Source organism: Ursus maritimus, unplaced genomic scaffold (assembly GCF_017311325.1).
Source record: "Ursus maritimus isolate PB19 unplaced genomic scaffold, ASM1731132v1 scaffold_12, whole genome shotgun sequence".
In the NCBI taxonomy this organism is placed as follows: domain Eukaryota; kingdom Metazoa; phylum Chordata; class Mammalia; order Carnivora; family Ursidae; genus Ursus; species Ursus maritimus.
In genome coordinates, this window is record NW_024423564.1 from 60,732,506 (window position 1) to 60,748,786 (window position 16,281).

A 16,281-nucleotide genomic window follows, 5' to 3' on the forward strand; every position below is an offset into this window, starting at 1 on the left:
GGAAGAGGGAAGGAATTACTGGGCAGTCTTCAAGCCATCATTGTCTCTTTCTTATTTCTTGTGAGAGAACAGTTGAAAAACATGAGGCAAAGATTGGAGTCACCTAAAAAAAAATGTCTTATCCCCCCCCCCGCCCATGATACACACTATGTCCCTTAACCGAGCACAGGCTTAACAGTAACGCACCCAACGAGGGGCAGATGTGCGAAGTGCTGCACGTGCAGGGGAGCCTGGGAGCTCGCTGTGAGGAAAGGCCTGCCCTCTAACACAGTGCAAAGTAAAGCCTAGACAAGGAGCGACTGGATAATTGTCCTAGATTCTCCCCCCTTCCCTTGGTTTTGTTTCTCTTTGCTTCTCAAATGACGTACCCCTGAGACACTCATTCCTCTTGGAAGTCCTGATTCAAGTTTAGACACACTTTCCCCTCTTGTTCACGAGACAATTCCATACATGTGGGAGTACCCAGTCATTCGTGTCATTTAGTGGGCACTCCAATTTTCGTGTTCTGCCTTTTTTAGTTTAGCATGATTAAACCAGACTGACATTTTCAAAAAGAGTTTCACTTTAAACAAAAAACTCATCCCCTCCCTAAAAATGCATAAGTGTAAAAATGTTGACTTGAAATTCCAACACGAGCAACAAAACCAGTCCTTTCAAAGTTTAGCCCTTCTTGGATGGGTCCCTCTTCACTTGTTCTCCGTGAGACAGGTGGCACCTGCTTTCCTACCACACAGCATCTTCTTGCGAACCTTACCTTGGTCCTAGGCAAATTGTCAAGACCCTCGAGTCTCTGGGTCAAACCTCCCAGACGCCTAAGGTCCTTATTTCTATGAGGCATTATCGGCCAACCTGAACTGCTGGTCATGTGAAACCTTTGTTACTCTGATAGCCCACCAAATGCAAACAACTTTGTTCCTGGTGTGGCTTTGTCTTAGATATATGTGCCATTTCCATTTTATTTCTGAAATATATAAAATAGCTGTTAACGATTTTTATGGGCTCTTAAGTACCTTAGGACACATATTGGGAATTATTGATCTAGAGGTTTCTAAACCTTTTCTGATAAAATTAACCAACTAGCCTCCCCCTCACTTTTGGAGCAAACTATAAAACAAGTCTCGCCTGAGTCCCCATACCACCATGGCGGGGAGTTTGCGCACATATTGTGTTCCAGATTCACAGTCTATCCAACAACCGCTTGATAGCCTGAGTCTCAGGCCCCGTGCTGGGTGATAGAACTTCAGCAACAAACAAGACTGGTGGCTCAAAATCTGGGGAAGGAGACAGACTATTAATGTGATAGGGCCTATGGCCAGATAAGCATAGAGTGCCATGGGAGGACCTATAGGAGGAAGTAGTAGCCAAGCTTAAACCTGGAGGAGCGGGGGAGTCAAAGACGTACTGCAGGCAGTGGGAGCAGCGTGCTCGCAGGCTAGATGCTCGACGGTGGGCGCAGCAAATCGTAAGCAGGTTGCGATGGAGCGCGCAAAAGCATAGCGACGGATGTGGCTGGGCACGCAGGGGAATAGAGGCCCTTATAAACCCTGCACTTGATCTGAGCACAGAGGAAGCCATAGGAAGGTTTTAAGCAAGAGAGTTACAGTGTCTTAGAACCATTCACTTGACAGCAGGGTGGAGGATAGACCAGAAGGGCAAGTTCAGAAGCCGAAGATCTCAGTTCCGTAGTAACCTCTAGGATCTATTAAAGTATATACTTCTCCAGCCACACTGAAATGGGAAACTCCATTCCCTTCCCAGACTTCTTTTGTTTTTAATGCCCAATACTGTTTCATTTTACTTCACATGTATTTCTGAGCCCTTATCTATAAGTGTCTCTATCCCTCCACATTACTGTTTGGATGGTAAATCCCAGGACTTGTCTCTGGGTCCTGGTCACGATCTTAGTGTTGCCAAGCAGACTGGGAAGGCTGTTCTGTGGAGATCAAGTTTCTTACCAGATTTATGTGGGGCTAAATTTTTAAACCACAGTGCTCGGTCAGCTTATCACCATGCTCAAATTCCAGGTTTGCCAGCCCAGCCTCTTCGAAGCCAGTGTCTCCTGAGCCCCGCCCACCGGGTGTCTGGTTGCTAAGATTGTCATGTTTACGCTTGCGTATCATCAACATCTGAGCGACCTTTTTAATCTTTCTTTCCTTGACTACTTGTTCCAAACTAGAGTCCGGGGGTGGAAGTATGTGCAGTAATAGGGATAAAAGAGTGAAACAGTGGAAAATGCAGGCTTCTGTGAGAAGCTAGCTTGTACAATCCGGATTTTCCGACTCCTTGCAATAATTAGATTGGGAAGCAGTTGATATACCTTTTCTCAAATTCGTGATTGTTGAAGTCATCTCCACGTACTTCACGATTTAGTGTTCTCTTCCTGTGATGTTGAGGACTTGTTGAGAGCAGGTGTTCATAACCTTTTTCCCACCATGGACCTTTTTGGCAATCTGGTGAAGCCTGTGGACTCCTCAGAATCATGTGTTCAGATGCATAACACTAGATATGAAGGACTGAAAAGGAGACTAATTATGTTAAAATAGAGTTATTAAGATATCTCTTAAATGTAGTGGTTGTGTATATATGTATTTCTTCATTAACACATAAATTAAGGTCTAGTGATAGTTCTAGAACCTCTGTAATTCCAAAGTGATTTCAAGTTGTTATTTCGAAATACCTGCAACAGTTGTAATGTGATGTCTGAATCTCTGTGGTTTCTACTGGTGACAAAGTCGCCGGTTCTGCTCCTAGACTGTCGATTGGGGCCTACATGCACAGTTGAAGGAAATGCTGCATTTCAGTTAGAAGGTAGTGAATATAAAGATTTATTTTTTCCCATCCAAGTACACTAAACCCCTCATCTAGAGGTTGTCTAACTTTTGTCATTTTTTTTAAGTTTTTATTTCAATTCCAGTTAGTTCACAAACAGTTTTACTTTGTCATCTTAGGAGCAAAGTATTTTTGTTTGCTTGTTCAATTCTAAATTATTTGGGCCTTTGTTTTTTTTGGTTACTGTTTCCTGTGTGCTTTTTATACTTGAATTGTTCTGCAACATTGGGACAGCAATAATTGAAGGCTTGGGTGGAAAGAAATCAGCAACTGATTAATTAGACAACAAAAGCTGGATGATGTTACCTCAAGATATACTGTCATGCAGTCATTGCCGGAGCCCTGCATCTGTTGATTCATAACGCATAAGTCTGTGAACGTCAATAAAATCTGGATCATGTGCGTTAAACAGTATTGTAATGCTATCTTGTAAAAGCGTCTGCTTAGATCTGTCGTGATGGTGTTTGTCCGTGCCCTCCGCCAAGCCCTTTAGAGCAGTCTCACCATCCCCTTAAATGGACACTTAGAACATTCCTTTAGGAAAGCGGGCTGGGACCCACCATCTCCATTCTAGAGTTGAGCCGACAGTCTGAGAGAGTAGAGGCACCAGTCAGGGCTCCCCACGTTCTGGGAGGCCTAGGGGAGGAGGGATAAGTGCTGAGGCAGGGACAGGCCTCACCCCCAGGCAGGTCTGGAAGGAGGTCCCTGGGTCCATCTAATGGTGGTGCCCGTTAGCATTCTCTAACCCAGCGTTGGGCCCCGGACTAAGAAGCATCCTAGCAGCTCTCTGTAATTGTAAACAAACCAAGGCCTCCAGAAACAATATTGCGCCCCCAAAGGGAGCAGAACATTTTCACATACGTGCACTTACTTCATTCTAACCATAGGGCTCTGAGGCGAGTGTTCTTGTCTTCATTCTCCAGATGAGGACATGGATGTCAAGAGGCTGTGACTTGCCCCCTTAAATTAATACTGATTTGGCAGAGTTGGGATGAAGACCCAGGTCCATCTGACAAGCTGAGGTTGGCAGATCTCATGTCCAGAGGGTCTCCCCTAGACACAGCCGGGCCAAGACAGAGCCCCAGACGGTAAGGCACATAGGGAAAGGCAAATCCGGGGAGGGAGGGAGAGTCAAGGCTTCACGAGTGAGATTTTTACCTGGTTCTGGGTACAAAAGATGGATTTAGACCAATATATACAAAAGGGCAGCACAATAGCACGGGGTCGAGCAAGGCTCTCCATTTGAATCTCCTGAGGATCTTGTCAAGATGCGGGTTCGAGACCCCAGGTCTGCCCTGCTCTCAGATGATGCAGACGCTGCTGGCGTGAGGAACATACTAGAGAAGTAAGGTGTAGGTACAGGTAGGGTGTGAACTTCTCAGCCAGCCAGATCTGTACCCTGGCTCTGCCTCTTCAACTGGGAACCTTGGGCAAGTAACTTAATGTCTCTGTGCCTCAGTTTTCTCATCTGTAAAATGAAGAGTATAGTCCCCATATCCGGTGGCTGGGAGGACTAAAGGAGTTAACAAACATTAAGCATATGGTAAAACTAAGTGTTCAATCATCGTCAGTGATTGGTGGTAGCAATAGTAATTACTAGAGACGTACAAATGAAACCACCCGCACCCGAAGACGCCATTTCGCACCTACCAGACAGACACAGGTGTCAGTCTGACCACTTTCAGGCTGGGGACGTGGAAGACAGAAGCTCTCACACACTGCTAATGTGAGTGCAGATTGGTATGGCCACCCGGCAGAGCGGCGTGGCAAATCCTGCCACAATCCAGGCTCCCCTACCATGTGACTCTGTGTGTGTCTGTGTGTCTAGAGAGAGCAGCAGCTCCTGGAAGCGTCCATGGCATTTTCGGGAAACTGGTTGACTCTGGGGAGAGAAGGAAGGGAATACAACTGGGGAGATTTTGCTAAACTTAATAGGAAAAAAGGCTAAAGCAAAAGTGACTAAATCTTAACATTTGTTAACTCTGGAGGGTAGATACATGATTATCTGTTACCTCATTCTTCCTACTTTTCCGTAATAAGTTTTGGGGACTTTTTTTTTTTTCCAGGGGAGGAAAGAAGGGAAGAAGGGAGAGGTTAGAGCAAAAAGGCAGAGGAGACCTGGCATGGGGTTGGGTATTGAGTGAGGGAGAACAGAGAGGACCTTTTATTGGGGCACCGCCTTTCTCCAGGAACGAACGGAAAAGAAGTTTAGAGAGCAGAAGAGAAAGCTGAAGCTCAGAGAGGTTAGCTCAGAGGTCACAGAGCTAGCGGTGGGGGACCCTTAGCTATCAGCACCAAAGGTCCCGCTCTTGCTAGAAGTGTACCTGGCTGTGGCTCGAGCACGCCCCAGCCAAGGCCAAGGCAGCTCAGCAGGGTTGCCCAAGGGAACCCATGGTAGACATCTCTAGTCAATCACAAAACCCCGAGTCCTGATCTCAGAATCCCGAACCCCGTGTTCCATCGATTGCCGCTGACGTACAAGCTGAAATCTAGGTAGCATCTTTGGCAGATGCTGGGGGTGTCCTGCCCACACTCCTCAACCCGTTCCACTTCAGGGCACATCAGCCCGTCTTGCCTCTGCCGACACTGGCACGACAGGCCAGCAGAGCCCGCAGGTAATGCCGCCGGCGGTTCTCAGCCGGTGACTAGAAAGAGCTGGCAAGCAGATACCCCCGTGCCCTCACCTTCAGGTGGGGTAATTCGGAGGCGTGTCTTCTCCCCTGGCTCCTCGAATTCCTTGGCAGGAGAAGGTTCCATGTGGGCATCACGGGAATGTGCTTGATCCCATGCCTGTTATGGGGTCCTTCCCTTCCCGATCTCACGTCCCTCACACCCCAGCGGGCATTTCCAGGGATCACTCCCAATTAAACCTACTCCCAATCTGCTCTTATGGTCCGATTATAGGAGTCCCCAAGACGCCCCCTTCATCTAGTCTAAGACTTCCATTTTATGGACGAGGGAATCAAGGCTCACAGAAGGAGAGGAACTTGCCCACCCCTGCGCCAGCGGCAGGGCCCTGGGAAGAACACGTTCTCTCGGCCGAGGGTTGAGCTCTTCCCAGGGCTGCTGCCTGGGGTGGGGGTGGGGGGACGGCTGCTCCTGCATCGACCCATCCCGCCCCCACCTCAGCGGATCCAGTAGTTCATATCCCAACGCGCGACACAGAAGGCCAGTCACAGGGTAGACAACTCCTGGGCCTCAGAGGCAGGCTGCAGAGGGACCCTCCCTGGAGGCCCCGCGCTCGGTTCTGAGGTGGACACCTCTCCTCCTGTGGTCCCCCACCCAGTCCTTTGGGCTCCCAGGGCCTTGGTCTCCTCAGCAGTGGGATGAGGCTGTTGCCTGTGGGGTGGGCAGCAAGGGTTATTCAGGGGAGCAACCCGCCCGCCCTCCCCCATCACGGGCACCACCTCCTGAAAGATGAAAAGGCACCTGGCCGCTTCTGAAAAGAAAATAATTTAAATTTTTATTTGCTTTATCATCTTAGTGGAAAAGGCATATTCCCTCCACATAGATTACCTATTAAATTGAATAGAACAATAAGAAAATGATTCCTGTTTTTTAGCCACTAGGACATTAATTCTGGATATTTCTGCCTGGATCTTCATGCAGCTGAGGGGCCTGAGATCCCCCAGTCTCACTACTGATGGGGAGGAAAAAAGCAGGTCCGAACGCTGCTTCCCCCTCCCTACTGTGTGACCTGGGGGCAGTTTCTTCCTCTCTGAACCTCAGGCTCTTTGTCGGTAATGTGGGCCTGAGGATTCCAACCTTGGAGTGTTCCATCAGAGGGCAGAGGGAAGGGCCAGGCTGGTGCTGGGAGGGGACTGTCCGCAGGGAGGGTGTGGCCAGGCCAGGCCTCACGTCCTCCCTCCGCCAGGCTGCCCCTGGAGACGGGGCAGGAACCTGTGCTGAGTTCTCTGCACGGGGCCCAGTGCCAGGCGGCTGGAGCTGGCAGCTGGAGGCCGGAGACATGAACAAAATCTTCCCCCAGGTAAGAGCTGATTTAAATGGCTCCGGGCCTGGGGGAACCAATCCCGGGGTGAAGAGTGGGCTTATGTAAAGAGGGGAGGCACTGAGGTGGCCCAGGTCTCCCTTGCTCTGGAGGCTCCCTCCAAGGTTGTAGGGGTCCCAGCAGGTGAACCAGCAGCACAGTTCGGGTGGTGAGCGCTGGAAGGGGGACAGAGGAGCCAGGTGGACAGGAGGCCAGGGGAGGGAGCAGTCAGCATTACGGGAGGGGGCATCAAGGAAAGCCCCTCCAAGGACGAGCCTGAGCACGTTTGAAGGATGAATGTTTGCCAAGCGGACAGTGAGGAGAAGGGCATTGCGGGGAGAGGGCACGGTCCAGGCGAAGGGGTGGAATCACGAAGCGGGCGTGATGGGGTTGAGACGCTCAGCAAACCGGCATGTGTGGAGCCCATGATCCCACGCGAGGCTCTCCTTGACTCTTTTGAAAGCCCCTTCCGTCTGGCTCCCAGAGGCTGGCCCTCAGCCCACCTAAGCGCACCCCTCACTCTGTTCTCTTGGGCAGGGAGACGGCAATGACAATGCTGCTGGAGCCAAAGCCCTGCCCGGAGGGGAAGGTAAAGGACGGAGCTCCCAGGTGGGGCTCCTGGAGGCTGGGCCGCTGCCACAGAGGCATGAACAGGGCTCCCTAAGGCCCCCAGTGTCCCTCAGACTTCTGCCCCACACTGACATCGTCTGCTCCCAGCTTCCCGGCCGCCAGGCTGGCAGTCACTGCTTAAGAGGCCTGTTCTTTCTCTCCATGCGTTTGTTGAGTGCCCATTCGTGCTGCCAGCCGCACACCCTGCACCACATACGGTGCCCACAGTGACCTAAAGAGCCCCGGAGCCAAATCCCTGACTCAGTGGGTGCCCTGGGCCATTCTCTGGACCTCTGCGGGATAAAGTAGGCAGGGTCACACATTCTTAGTTAGCACCTGCAGTGTGCCACTGACTCACCATGCACCTAGGACAGCCCGCTCTGCCTTCACGCACATTTATCGCGCATCTACTGTATGCCCTGTCGTGGTCCACATTTGTCCATAAGGAACAGAACCAGAGGTAGATAACAATAATAATAGCTATAAAGGATCACCCCCCACCCTGCCCTAGTCTGTGCCTGGCAGCGTGTGGACGGCTTTCAATCCCAGGACGGCTCTGAGAAGGGGTCCTGTTTGGGGACAATAACAGATGAGGCAGCTGAGGCTCAGGGAGTTTGGGGAGCTTGGCCAAACTGGGATCCCGCACAGCTGGGAGGTGGGAGAGGTGGATGGAGTTCAAATTCAAGTCGGGGTTCCACGCTGGCAAAGCCCTGTGCCTTCGTTCCTTGCTCCGCGGGCGCTCTCCTTGATTTCCCAGTCCGGCTCCTGCTGGGTGTGGTCGGGCGCAAATGGCCCCCTTCCCCCATCTGTCCAGGGAGGGCCGGCGCCCAAGGGCCTCTGAGCTCCGAAGGGCCCCGGCGCCGCCAGTCCCGTCTCAGGTCCCTCCCGGGACACCCCGCCCACAGCCTGCGCTGCGCACACTGGAGCAGCTGCTGCGGGAATGCCCGCGCCGTCTCCCGGGTTACCTGAGCCGGCCCTCTGTCTGCCCGTGAGGACCAGGGAGCCACCGACCGGCACCGTGGGGGGGGGGTTTCCAGCTCAGTCCCCCACGCGCCCGGCGCCAGGCCTTCGCCTTCCCCGGCACCCTCCCTCCCCTGCCCCTGGAAATCCCGCCCGCGCTGCGACACCCCTCCTTCCGGCACCCGCGGCATCTCGCTCACGCTTTCTTGACACTCGCACCGGGAAGGAGCTGCTGGTGTCCAGGTGCGGGTCTGCCGGGCAGCCAAGCAGAGAGGGCAGCTCTGCACACGGGAGCGGATCGGAGGGACTGCCCTGAACTCACCTGAACTGGGCGCCTTCCCGTGTCTCCTGGATATCTGGGTCACAGTAGTCACAAAACACCTACTGGGGGCCCTGCCTCTGGGCCGGACCCTGGAGACCCACAGACGCCTGAGACCCGGCCGCCCCTTCCTCTGAGATAAACGAAGACAGCAGTGGCGCCCACACTCTCCCTTTCCCCGTCCATGCCTTGTCCTCTAAGGGCAACAGCAAGCGTCCAGGGGGTAGGGACCAGCGCTGTGACTGTCCTTCTGTCCTCTGCACAGCAGGATGCCTCATAGGTCCTTCATAAAGCTTTCTTTCATTATTTTTGCGAGCAGGCAAAAATTAAAGGAGCAAGGTAAGTTAAAAGAGCAGACGTCTCCTCTCATTGTTATTTCCACGGTGCTTAGGATACAGCCAGGCACATAGTAGGTCCTCAATAAACACGAATAATAGCTAAAACCTTTAGAGCACTATGTGCCAACCACGGTTACCTAGCTTAGTTTAACCTCTCAACAACCCTAAGGTCGATATTATGACCCCCCCTTTTCCACGTGAGGAAACAGGCATAGAGAAGTAAAGTGCCTTCTCAGTGTGGTCCAGCTCAGAGTCCAACCAGCATCCTGGCTGGTTCCAGAAGGGACAGTCCGTTGGCATCGTTCAAAGGGCCCAGGTTTTGGCTTCGACTCGCGTCCCAGCTCTGCGCGAGGTGACCTGGACCTTTTCCTCCCTGAGCCTCAGTTTCCTCAACTATAAAATAAAGGTTTTTGAAAAATGGAAGTAATCGCTACGAAGGGCCTGCGTTAGCTTTTCCCCAGGCAGCGGCTCACTAAACAGGTGTCCGATTCTCCCAGCCTCCCAAGGAGAAGTCCTCCAAAGAGGACAGCGGGGTGCGGGCTGTGGAGCAGAGACCCGAACGCTCATCTCAACTGGTGCTCACCAGCCACTGGCCGGGGCGGGGGACGGGCGCTTGGTGGAGGTGGGCCCACAGACAGGACCAGGAGCATCATGGCAGCCTCCGGAGCCCCCTCCACCAAGGAGCCCTCCCTGCCCCCAGCCCTGCAGGTGGGGGTGGCCTGGGCAGGCAAGGGGGATCCGCCACTGGTTTCCCGACCCACACATAGGCTGCGGCCCCCTCTGCTGCTCGCGCCAGGGCGCCTGCCTCTCGGCCTTCTTGCTGCTCCTGCTGATGACTCTCGCAGCCCTGATCACCCTGGTCGCCATCCTTGGACTCCCACCGCGCACACCAGGTCAGTGTGGTCCAGAGAGGGTGGGCCGGACTGGCTAGGAGGGGCTGGGGACGGCAGAGTGATGAGAAGCCCTAACGTGGCTGGCTTCTCCATGATGGACACATACAGGACTCTGAGCTGCCATTTGCACATCTGGGATATGAGTTATTGAGAGGACCAGCTCTGACGTCACCTTCCTCAGGAGCCCTTCCCTGACCCCTGGGCTGGGCCACGAGCCTTGGGCCCCACGGCCCCCGCACTTCCTGGGTGGTGCCGTCCAACTATGCGTCTGCCTCCAGCACCGAGGACAGGGCCGTGTCTGGTGCAGACCTGCAGCCCTGCCTCACGGAGATATAGTTCGGAGATTCATGGACATTAATCAAAGAAGCCCATTAAGGCGGTGTTGATGAGGCTCTGCGAGTCTGGAACATGGGCTAGGAGTCGGGTGGGCAGCTTGAGAAGTGAAAGGGAGCGGGGCCATGAAGAAAAGGTGGGAAATGGTTAGTGGAGGGGGTGGCAGGAAAAGCCTCCCGGGCACAGGGGACACCAGGTGCAGAGTCCTGGGGGTGGGAGGAAACGTGAGGAGAAGGAGACAGCAGGAGGCCGGTGGGCTCCGAGGGCCCGAGCAGTGGGCAGGGCGGGTGCCTAGGGCCTCAAAGTGTGTACTGGGGATGGGTCGCCATCCAGAGCGCCATGGGCAGGGCTTCAGCTGGGGGTGGGGTGTCATTTCTGAGAGATGGCTCTGTAGCAAGGGGGGGGGGCTAGAAGGGGACAGGGGGGAAGGGGTAAAATCCACAGTACCTTACACCACCGTGCAAGAACATGGGCACCGAGTAGAAGTGGACATGTGAGGAATTGCACTCATGTGCCCATGTGTACACATGTGTGTCTGCGTGTCAGTGTGTGTGCACACATCTGTGTGTGTGCATGCGTGTCAGTGTGTGTATGTATGTGTGACAGTGGGAATGTCTCTGAGACTCAGTCCCCCGCACTAGCCGAGGCTTCTCCGGGAGGTGAGAGGCGGTTCATGGGTGCCCAAACACACATGCGCAGACCCAAGCCCGTCTCCAGCCGGCATGCACGTGTATATACACACATGCACGGCTGGGGGGCCATCTCCCGGATGGAAGGGAAGATTCTCAGCTGCCCACCATGCCTGGACACTGGGGAGCCAGCCCCAGCCTCGGGAAAGAGCACGGGCAGCGGGCCCGGCTATCAGCTGTGTGACTGGGCCTGGCACCTCTCTGAGCCTTACTTTTCTCATCTATAAAGCGGGGCTAAAGATGATACTTCACAGAGCTATTTGGAGAAACAATAGAATACAAATGGCAAAGTGCTCTGCAGCCCGTGAAGTTGTCCCCAGATGTCAGGGACGGTGGCACCATGGTCCCCAGCCAGCCCCAATAGATTGCTTCCGACAACCTGACCCGGCACCAGGAGCTCCACCATCAAAACCACTTCGTTGACTAGAGCCCTGTCCTCAGGCGCTTCTGAGAGACCGTCAGAAAGCTCTCAGTAAAGGAGGGAGCCGTGAGTTGCTCTGCACCTTCTGTGTTCTAGGGTCATCCAGACAAGAGCTTGTATCTAATCTCCTCAGCAGTCCCATAGGGTGTGTGCTTTGGTCCCATTGTACAAACAAGGAATCTGAGCCCCAGAGAAGTCGAGTCATCGGCCCAAGGTCACACAGGTGGCAAACGGTAGAGTGGGGGCTTGGACCTCCTCTCCGTCGCCACCCAGCCCAGTATCCTCCTGGCGGCCCCAGCCCCTCGGGCCGGCTCAGCGTGGGGCTGAGTTGCGGGAACTTGGGATGCCCTTGTGGCACCACTCTTGACCCTCTGAGGTCTCCCCCGGCCAACTCAGGGGCGCAGACTTGCGTGACAGCGACGAACAGGACGGGCTTCCTGTGCCACGACCGGAGGAGCTGCATCCCCGCCAGCAGGGTCTGTGACGGCGTCCGCACCTGTGCCCACGGCGAGGATGAGGACGAGGCCATGTGCCGTGAGTACCTGCTTAGGCCTGCCCTGCCCCACGGGGCCCCTCCAGGGCCTGGTCACGGTTGCCCCCAGCTCCAGTTCTCCCTGCAGCCACACTAACGCTCTAGCGTCCCCAAACAGACCGGGCGCCTTCCCGTCCCCAGGCGTGTGCTGCACGGCCCCTCAGCGAGGAACACGTGTCCTCACCCCCCAGGCACAGGCACACGTCCGTGCCCACGCTGGGAAGGCCTTCACCCTGCGCATCTCCACTCCCAGAGAACCTGTACCCATCTTTCAAGGCAGAGTTCAAGGCTTCACTCCACCGGGAAGCCTGCCCTCTCACAGTAGGTTAAGGTCCCTCCTCTGGGCTCCCATAGCCCCTCTGCTTCCCTGTGTCCCAGCCCGACTCACACTGGCACATTTGCCAGCCCCATCTGACTGTGAACCCCTCAAGGGCTGGCCTGGTCTGCTTGACCTGGGGACCTCTGTGCCTGGCAGAGGAGTATCTGGGAAGATTTCCTGAATGGATGATGGAACAAGCGAATGAATAAATGAGTGAATGAACGAGTCCCAGACCTTAGAGACCTGACAGTGCCCAGGAGAGGAGAGCCATGGCTACGGGGCCTAGGCGCTTTCCGTGTAGGAGGGACAGTCTGGTGAGCTGGAGCGGGTGGGGAGGGGGAATGGATAGGGAAAGGCTCACTGCATCATGGACCCTCTAGACTAGAAGAGACGTCAAAGGTCATCTAGTCCATGTCAGAGCTCATCCCCAAATCCTCTCCCAACAAACCCAGTAGAGGCCACCTAGCCTCTCCTTGCATACTCCTGGGATGGGAGGCTCACCACAGCCTGAGGCAGCTGCTCCCCTCCTTCATCACATCGTTTCCATGGAAATGTCTTCCTTGGACTGAGTTTAGAGCTCCCCGCTGTAGCATCCTTGATTGGTTCCAACTCTGTTCCCTCATCTGAATCACATTTGAATCTCTCTCCCATGATGGCGGCACGGCACGGGTTTGAAGATTGTTTTCTTGCCCGCCGTGACTGTCCTCTTCCCAGGGCCACACTCCACGCTCCTACAGTCATCCCCCTCATGGCTGGTTTTCTCCACTCCACCAGCACACCATAGGACACATACCAGCTGCCCTTGGCCCCCTCCTTGGTCAGGCTCCAGAAGCATCTGTAACATTTCTGGCCAGCCCTGGCTAGTCCAAAGGACAAAGAAAGGCTTTTCCCCTCCCAAAGGCCTCATGTGGCCTGAGTTTGTGTTTGTGTTCATTTTTGGTAGCCCCTTCACACCGCTGCCTAACACAGAACCCACTCGAGAACGGTGCTCTGACTCCCCCTCTCACAAAGTACGTGAACCCACATCCTCTACGTTCTGGCACCCAAGCGCAAGTCTTCACGTTTGTTCTGGTTACGTTCCTGTTGGAGGAGGTTTCCTGGGGATGAAGGAACTTGAGTTTGGCCTTGGAAGTGTTTGGAGAGGTGTCAGAAAGGACATTGCTAGAGGCAGGAATAGTGCAAGCAATGGTGTGAGGCGGGCGTGCCCCAGAGCTAAGCCGGGAATGAACGAGGGAGATGCCTCTCTCTGGCCATCTTGTTGGGCAGACAGGGAAAGAATACTCCTCCCCTTGACTTGACCTCCTCCCCAGGAAAACTTCTCCTGTGCCCTTACCCTCATGAGCCTGAGTTTGGCAACAGCGAGGGTGGCCAGGACAATCCAACTCCAGATAGACGTCTGGAGGCCACGTGTGGATGTCCCCCTGCTTCATCTGTCCCACTGTAGGGGATATGCCCCAGAACCTCCCCAGCTTCCTCGTGGCCCGCTGTGGAGACCCGTCTTTCTGGATCTACTCAGACCAAAAGTGTGATGGGGCCAACAACTGCGGGGACTGCTCAGATGAATTGAGCCCAGGTAGGGAGGGGTCTGGGCATAGGCTAGGCTGGGGCTGGGGGCCAGGCAGTGGCCAAAGGGCAGAGCTTGACCAGAGACTCTCAGAGGTTTCTCCTGCCTCCCCTTCTTGCATACCATGAAGAAGTTCTCCACCCCTGCTTGAATGCCTCCAGTGGTGGAGTGCTCACTACCACTCCAAGTAGCTTCTTCTGGAGGCTTACTCTTCTGTGGTGGGGTTCCTACCTTCAAGGGCACAGATGAGGAAACGGGCCCGGGGGGGGGGGTCATGCAAGGAGTACATACAAGGCCGAAGTGGGATTTCAGCATGAGTTTCCCCCCTCTCCTCTGCACCTCCCAACCACCCTGTTAGGAAAGCAGGGCAGGAATCACTGGCCCCAAACTTCTAGGTGGGTAAACTGAGGCCAGAGCAGAGAAGGGACTTCATAGAAGAAGTGATAGCAAAGGAGCAGGGATGTAAGCCCAGGCCTCCTGACTCCAAGTCTGGAACTCTTTCACTGCCCCAGACTGTCCTTTCAATTTCTTCCCCATTGTTCAATCAGCAAACATGTGCCGAGCACTGGTAGTGGCTGGGCCTGGGCCAGCTTCTGCTGGGGGATAGTCAGAAGTCAAACATGTGTCCTACCCCCAGGACTAACATCGTGCTGAGGCCAAAAGGACTTGCTGGGGACCTAGAGAGGGGTATTTCTGTGGGATAGGGGTGCAGGTAAGAACCAAGGGAGACTTCTCAGAAGAGGCGGTATTCAAGCAGGCCTTAGAGAGTGGACAGGTTTCAGCAGGCAGAAGCTGAGCATGCAGGGAAGCACACTAGAGGCCCGGGGTGCAGGGCAGAGGAGGGAAGTCTGTGAGGCATCCTCGGGGAGGCTGGTGTGGCTGAGTCAGGGTGAGGGAGGGAGGACGGGGCTGGGGGAGAACATATGCTCCCATTAATATCCCAACACTGACCGTGTGCCTGTCCTTTGCTTATCTCCCTTAATAACAATCTTGAGCCGATGAGGAAACCGAGACCCAGACAGGGTGAGAGACTTGCTTGCGGCCACACAGCCTGTGATCTGGGGAGACTAGGTTCTCTCTGCCACAGGGGAATAAGGAATACCGCCCAGCCGTGTCTGACGGGGTGGGGCTGTGGGGAGCCAGGGGAGCTCCGGCACGCAGCAGCTGCTCCTCTGCTGTGCCCGCAGTGACGGCATGCCCGCCCTGTGGCCCGGGCTGGTGGCCCTGCCCCTCGACTGTCTTCGGGTACTGCGGCTGCGTCCCCAGGAGCCTCTGCCGCGACCACACGCAGCACTGCTCCGACTGGTCTGATGAGTACTCCTGTCCTGGACCCTGAGCGGCCCCCCAGGCCAGAGTGGGAGGCCGGTTCGAAAGGCTCCGATAAGCCTTCATCGAAGCATCAAATGCAAGAACATGAGGGCAGCAAGGAGGCTTCCAGATCATCTAGTGGGATCGCGCACCATTGTCTCTGAATAAGAATTGCCTCTCCTGCTTTCAAGTTGTTCAGCCTCTCCTTGAATGCCTCCGGGGGCAGGGGCTCACTACCAGGTCAGACCGCTCCTGGACACAAATGAAGGCGATCCGCTTTCATGATTTTAGGCATGTCTCTGGGCCACACAGCAGAAATCTGTTCCTCTGCCCCCAGACAGGCTCGCAGATCCTGACCCTGTCACCCCTTAGAAAGAAGATAAAGCCAAGCCGAGGAGTTCAGCTCTTATGGACGGCACACGTATGTGAAGTGGATGCCACTTTCTGCCCCCTTGGGTGCCTAAGACAGACATTGCTGGGCCCACATGAAGCCTTCGCATTTTTCTCCCCTCAGTGATCCTGGCAGGCCCGGCTGACCGGTCACAGGAGGTGGCACACGAGGCAGGGTACCCGCCATCCTGCCCGTGGGAAGCCAACCCGGGAGGCTCGGAGCTGGAGAAAGAGCAGCTTGAGGAGCCCCCCCCCCGCCCTTCTGTCAGTCCCATTCTTCCCTCTGCCACCCCCCCACCCCCACCCCGTGCCCAGCTGCCCAGCCAACCAGCCCAGATTTCCTGAGGGAGGGATTGTATTTTGGTCCTGGAAGCCCGAGTGAATGAGTCGTTTCTCTGAATACTTTCCGGCTTCACAACAGCCAGACAGGCAAAGATGGGTGTCCCCATTAAACAGTTGAGGAAACCGAGGCCCAGAGGAAGAAATGACTTGCCCAGGTCATCCAGCAAAGTCAGTGCTGGAACTGAAACTCGAGCACCGTCTCTGGTGTCCCAGCTCCGAAGCATTTTCTGCTCTCAATGAAATCATACCTTGGCCAGGGACAGAATCTCTGTGGGGTATTTTAAAAAGGTAATTTGGGGGTGCCTGGGTGGGTTGAGCATCCGACTCTTGATTTCGACTCAGGTCATGATCTCAGGGTGGTGAGATTGAGGCCTGCGCTGGGCTCTGAGCTGAGCGTGGAGTCAGCTTGGGAGTCTCTTTCTCCCTCTGCCCCCCCCCTCCCCCTCA

The 16,281-nt window shown here is 54.7% G+C and overlaps 1 protein-coding gene across 3 annotated transcripts; it reads left to right on the forward strand.

The window, feature by feature from the left end:
• The first annotated feature begins 6,796 nt into the window (after positions 1-6,796).
• On the forward strand, positions 6,797-15,193 carry LDLRAD1 (low density lipoprotein receptor class A domain containing 1). Of its 3 annotated transcripts, XM_008699167.1 has the most exons (6): positions 6,797-6,817; positions 7,355-7,406; positions 9,811-9,936; positions 11,776-11,913; positions 13,675-13,803; positions 14,982-15,193. In XM_008699167.1, exons 1-6 carry the CDS (start codon positions 6,797-6,799, stop codon positions 15,128-15,130), a joined length of 615 nt encoding a protein of 204 aa, XP_008697389.1. In that variant the 3' UTR covers positions 15,131-15,193. The 3 variants fall into 3 exon arrangements, with proteins under 3 accessions (XP_008697389.1, XP_008697390.1, XP_008697391.1); XM_008699168.1 differs by lacking the exon at positions 9,811-9,936; XM_008699169.1 differs by lacking the exons at positions 9,811-9,936; positions 11,776-11,913.
• The last annotated feature ends 1,088 nt before the right edge of the window (positions 15,194-16,281 follow it).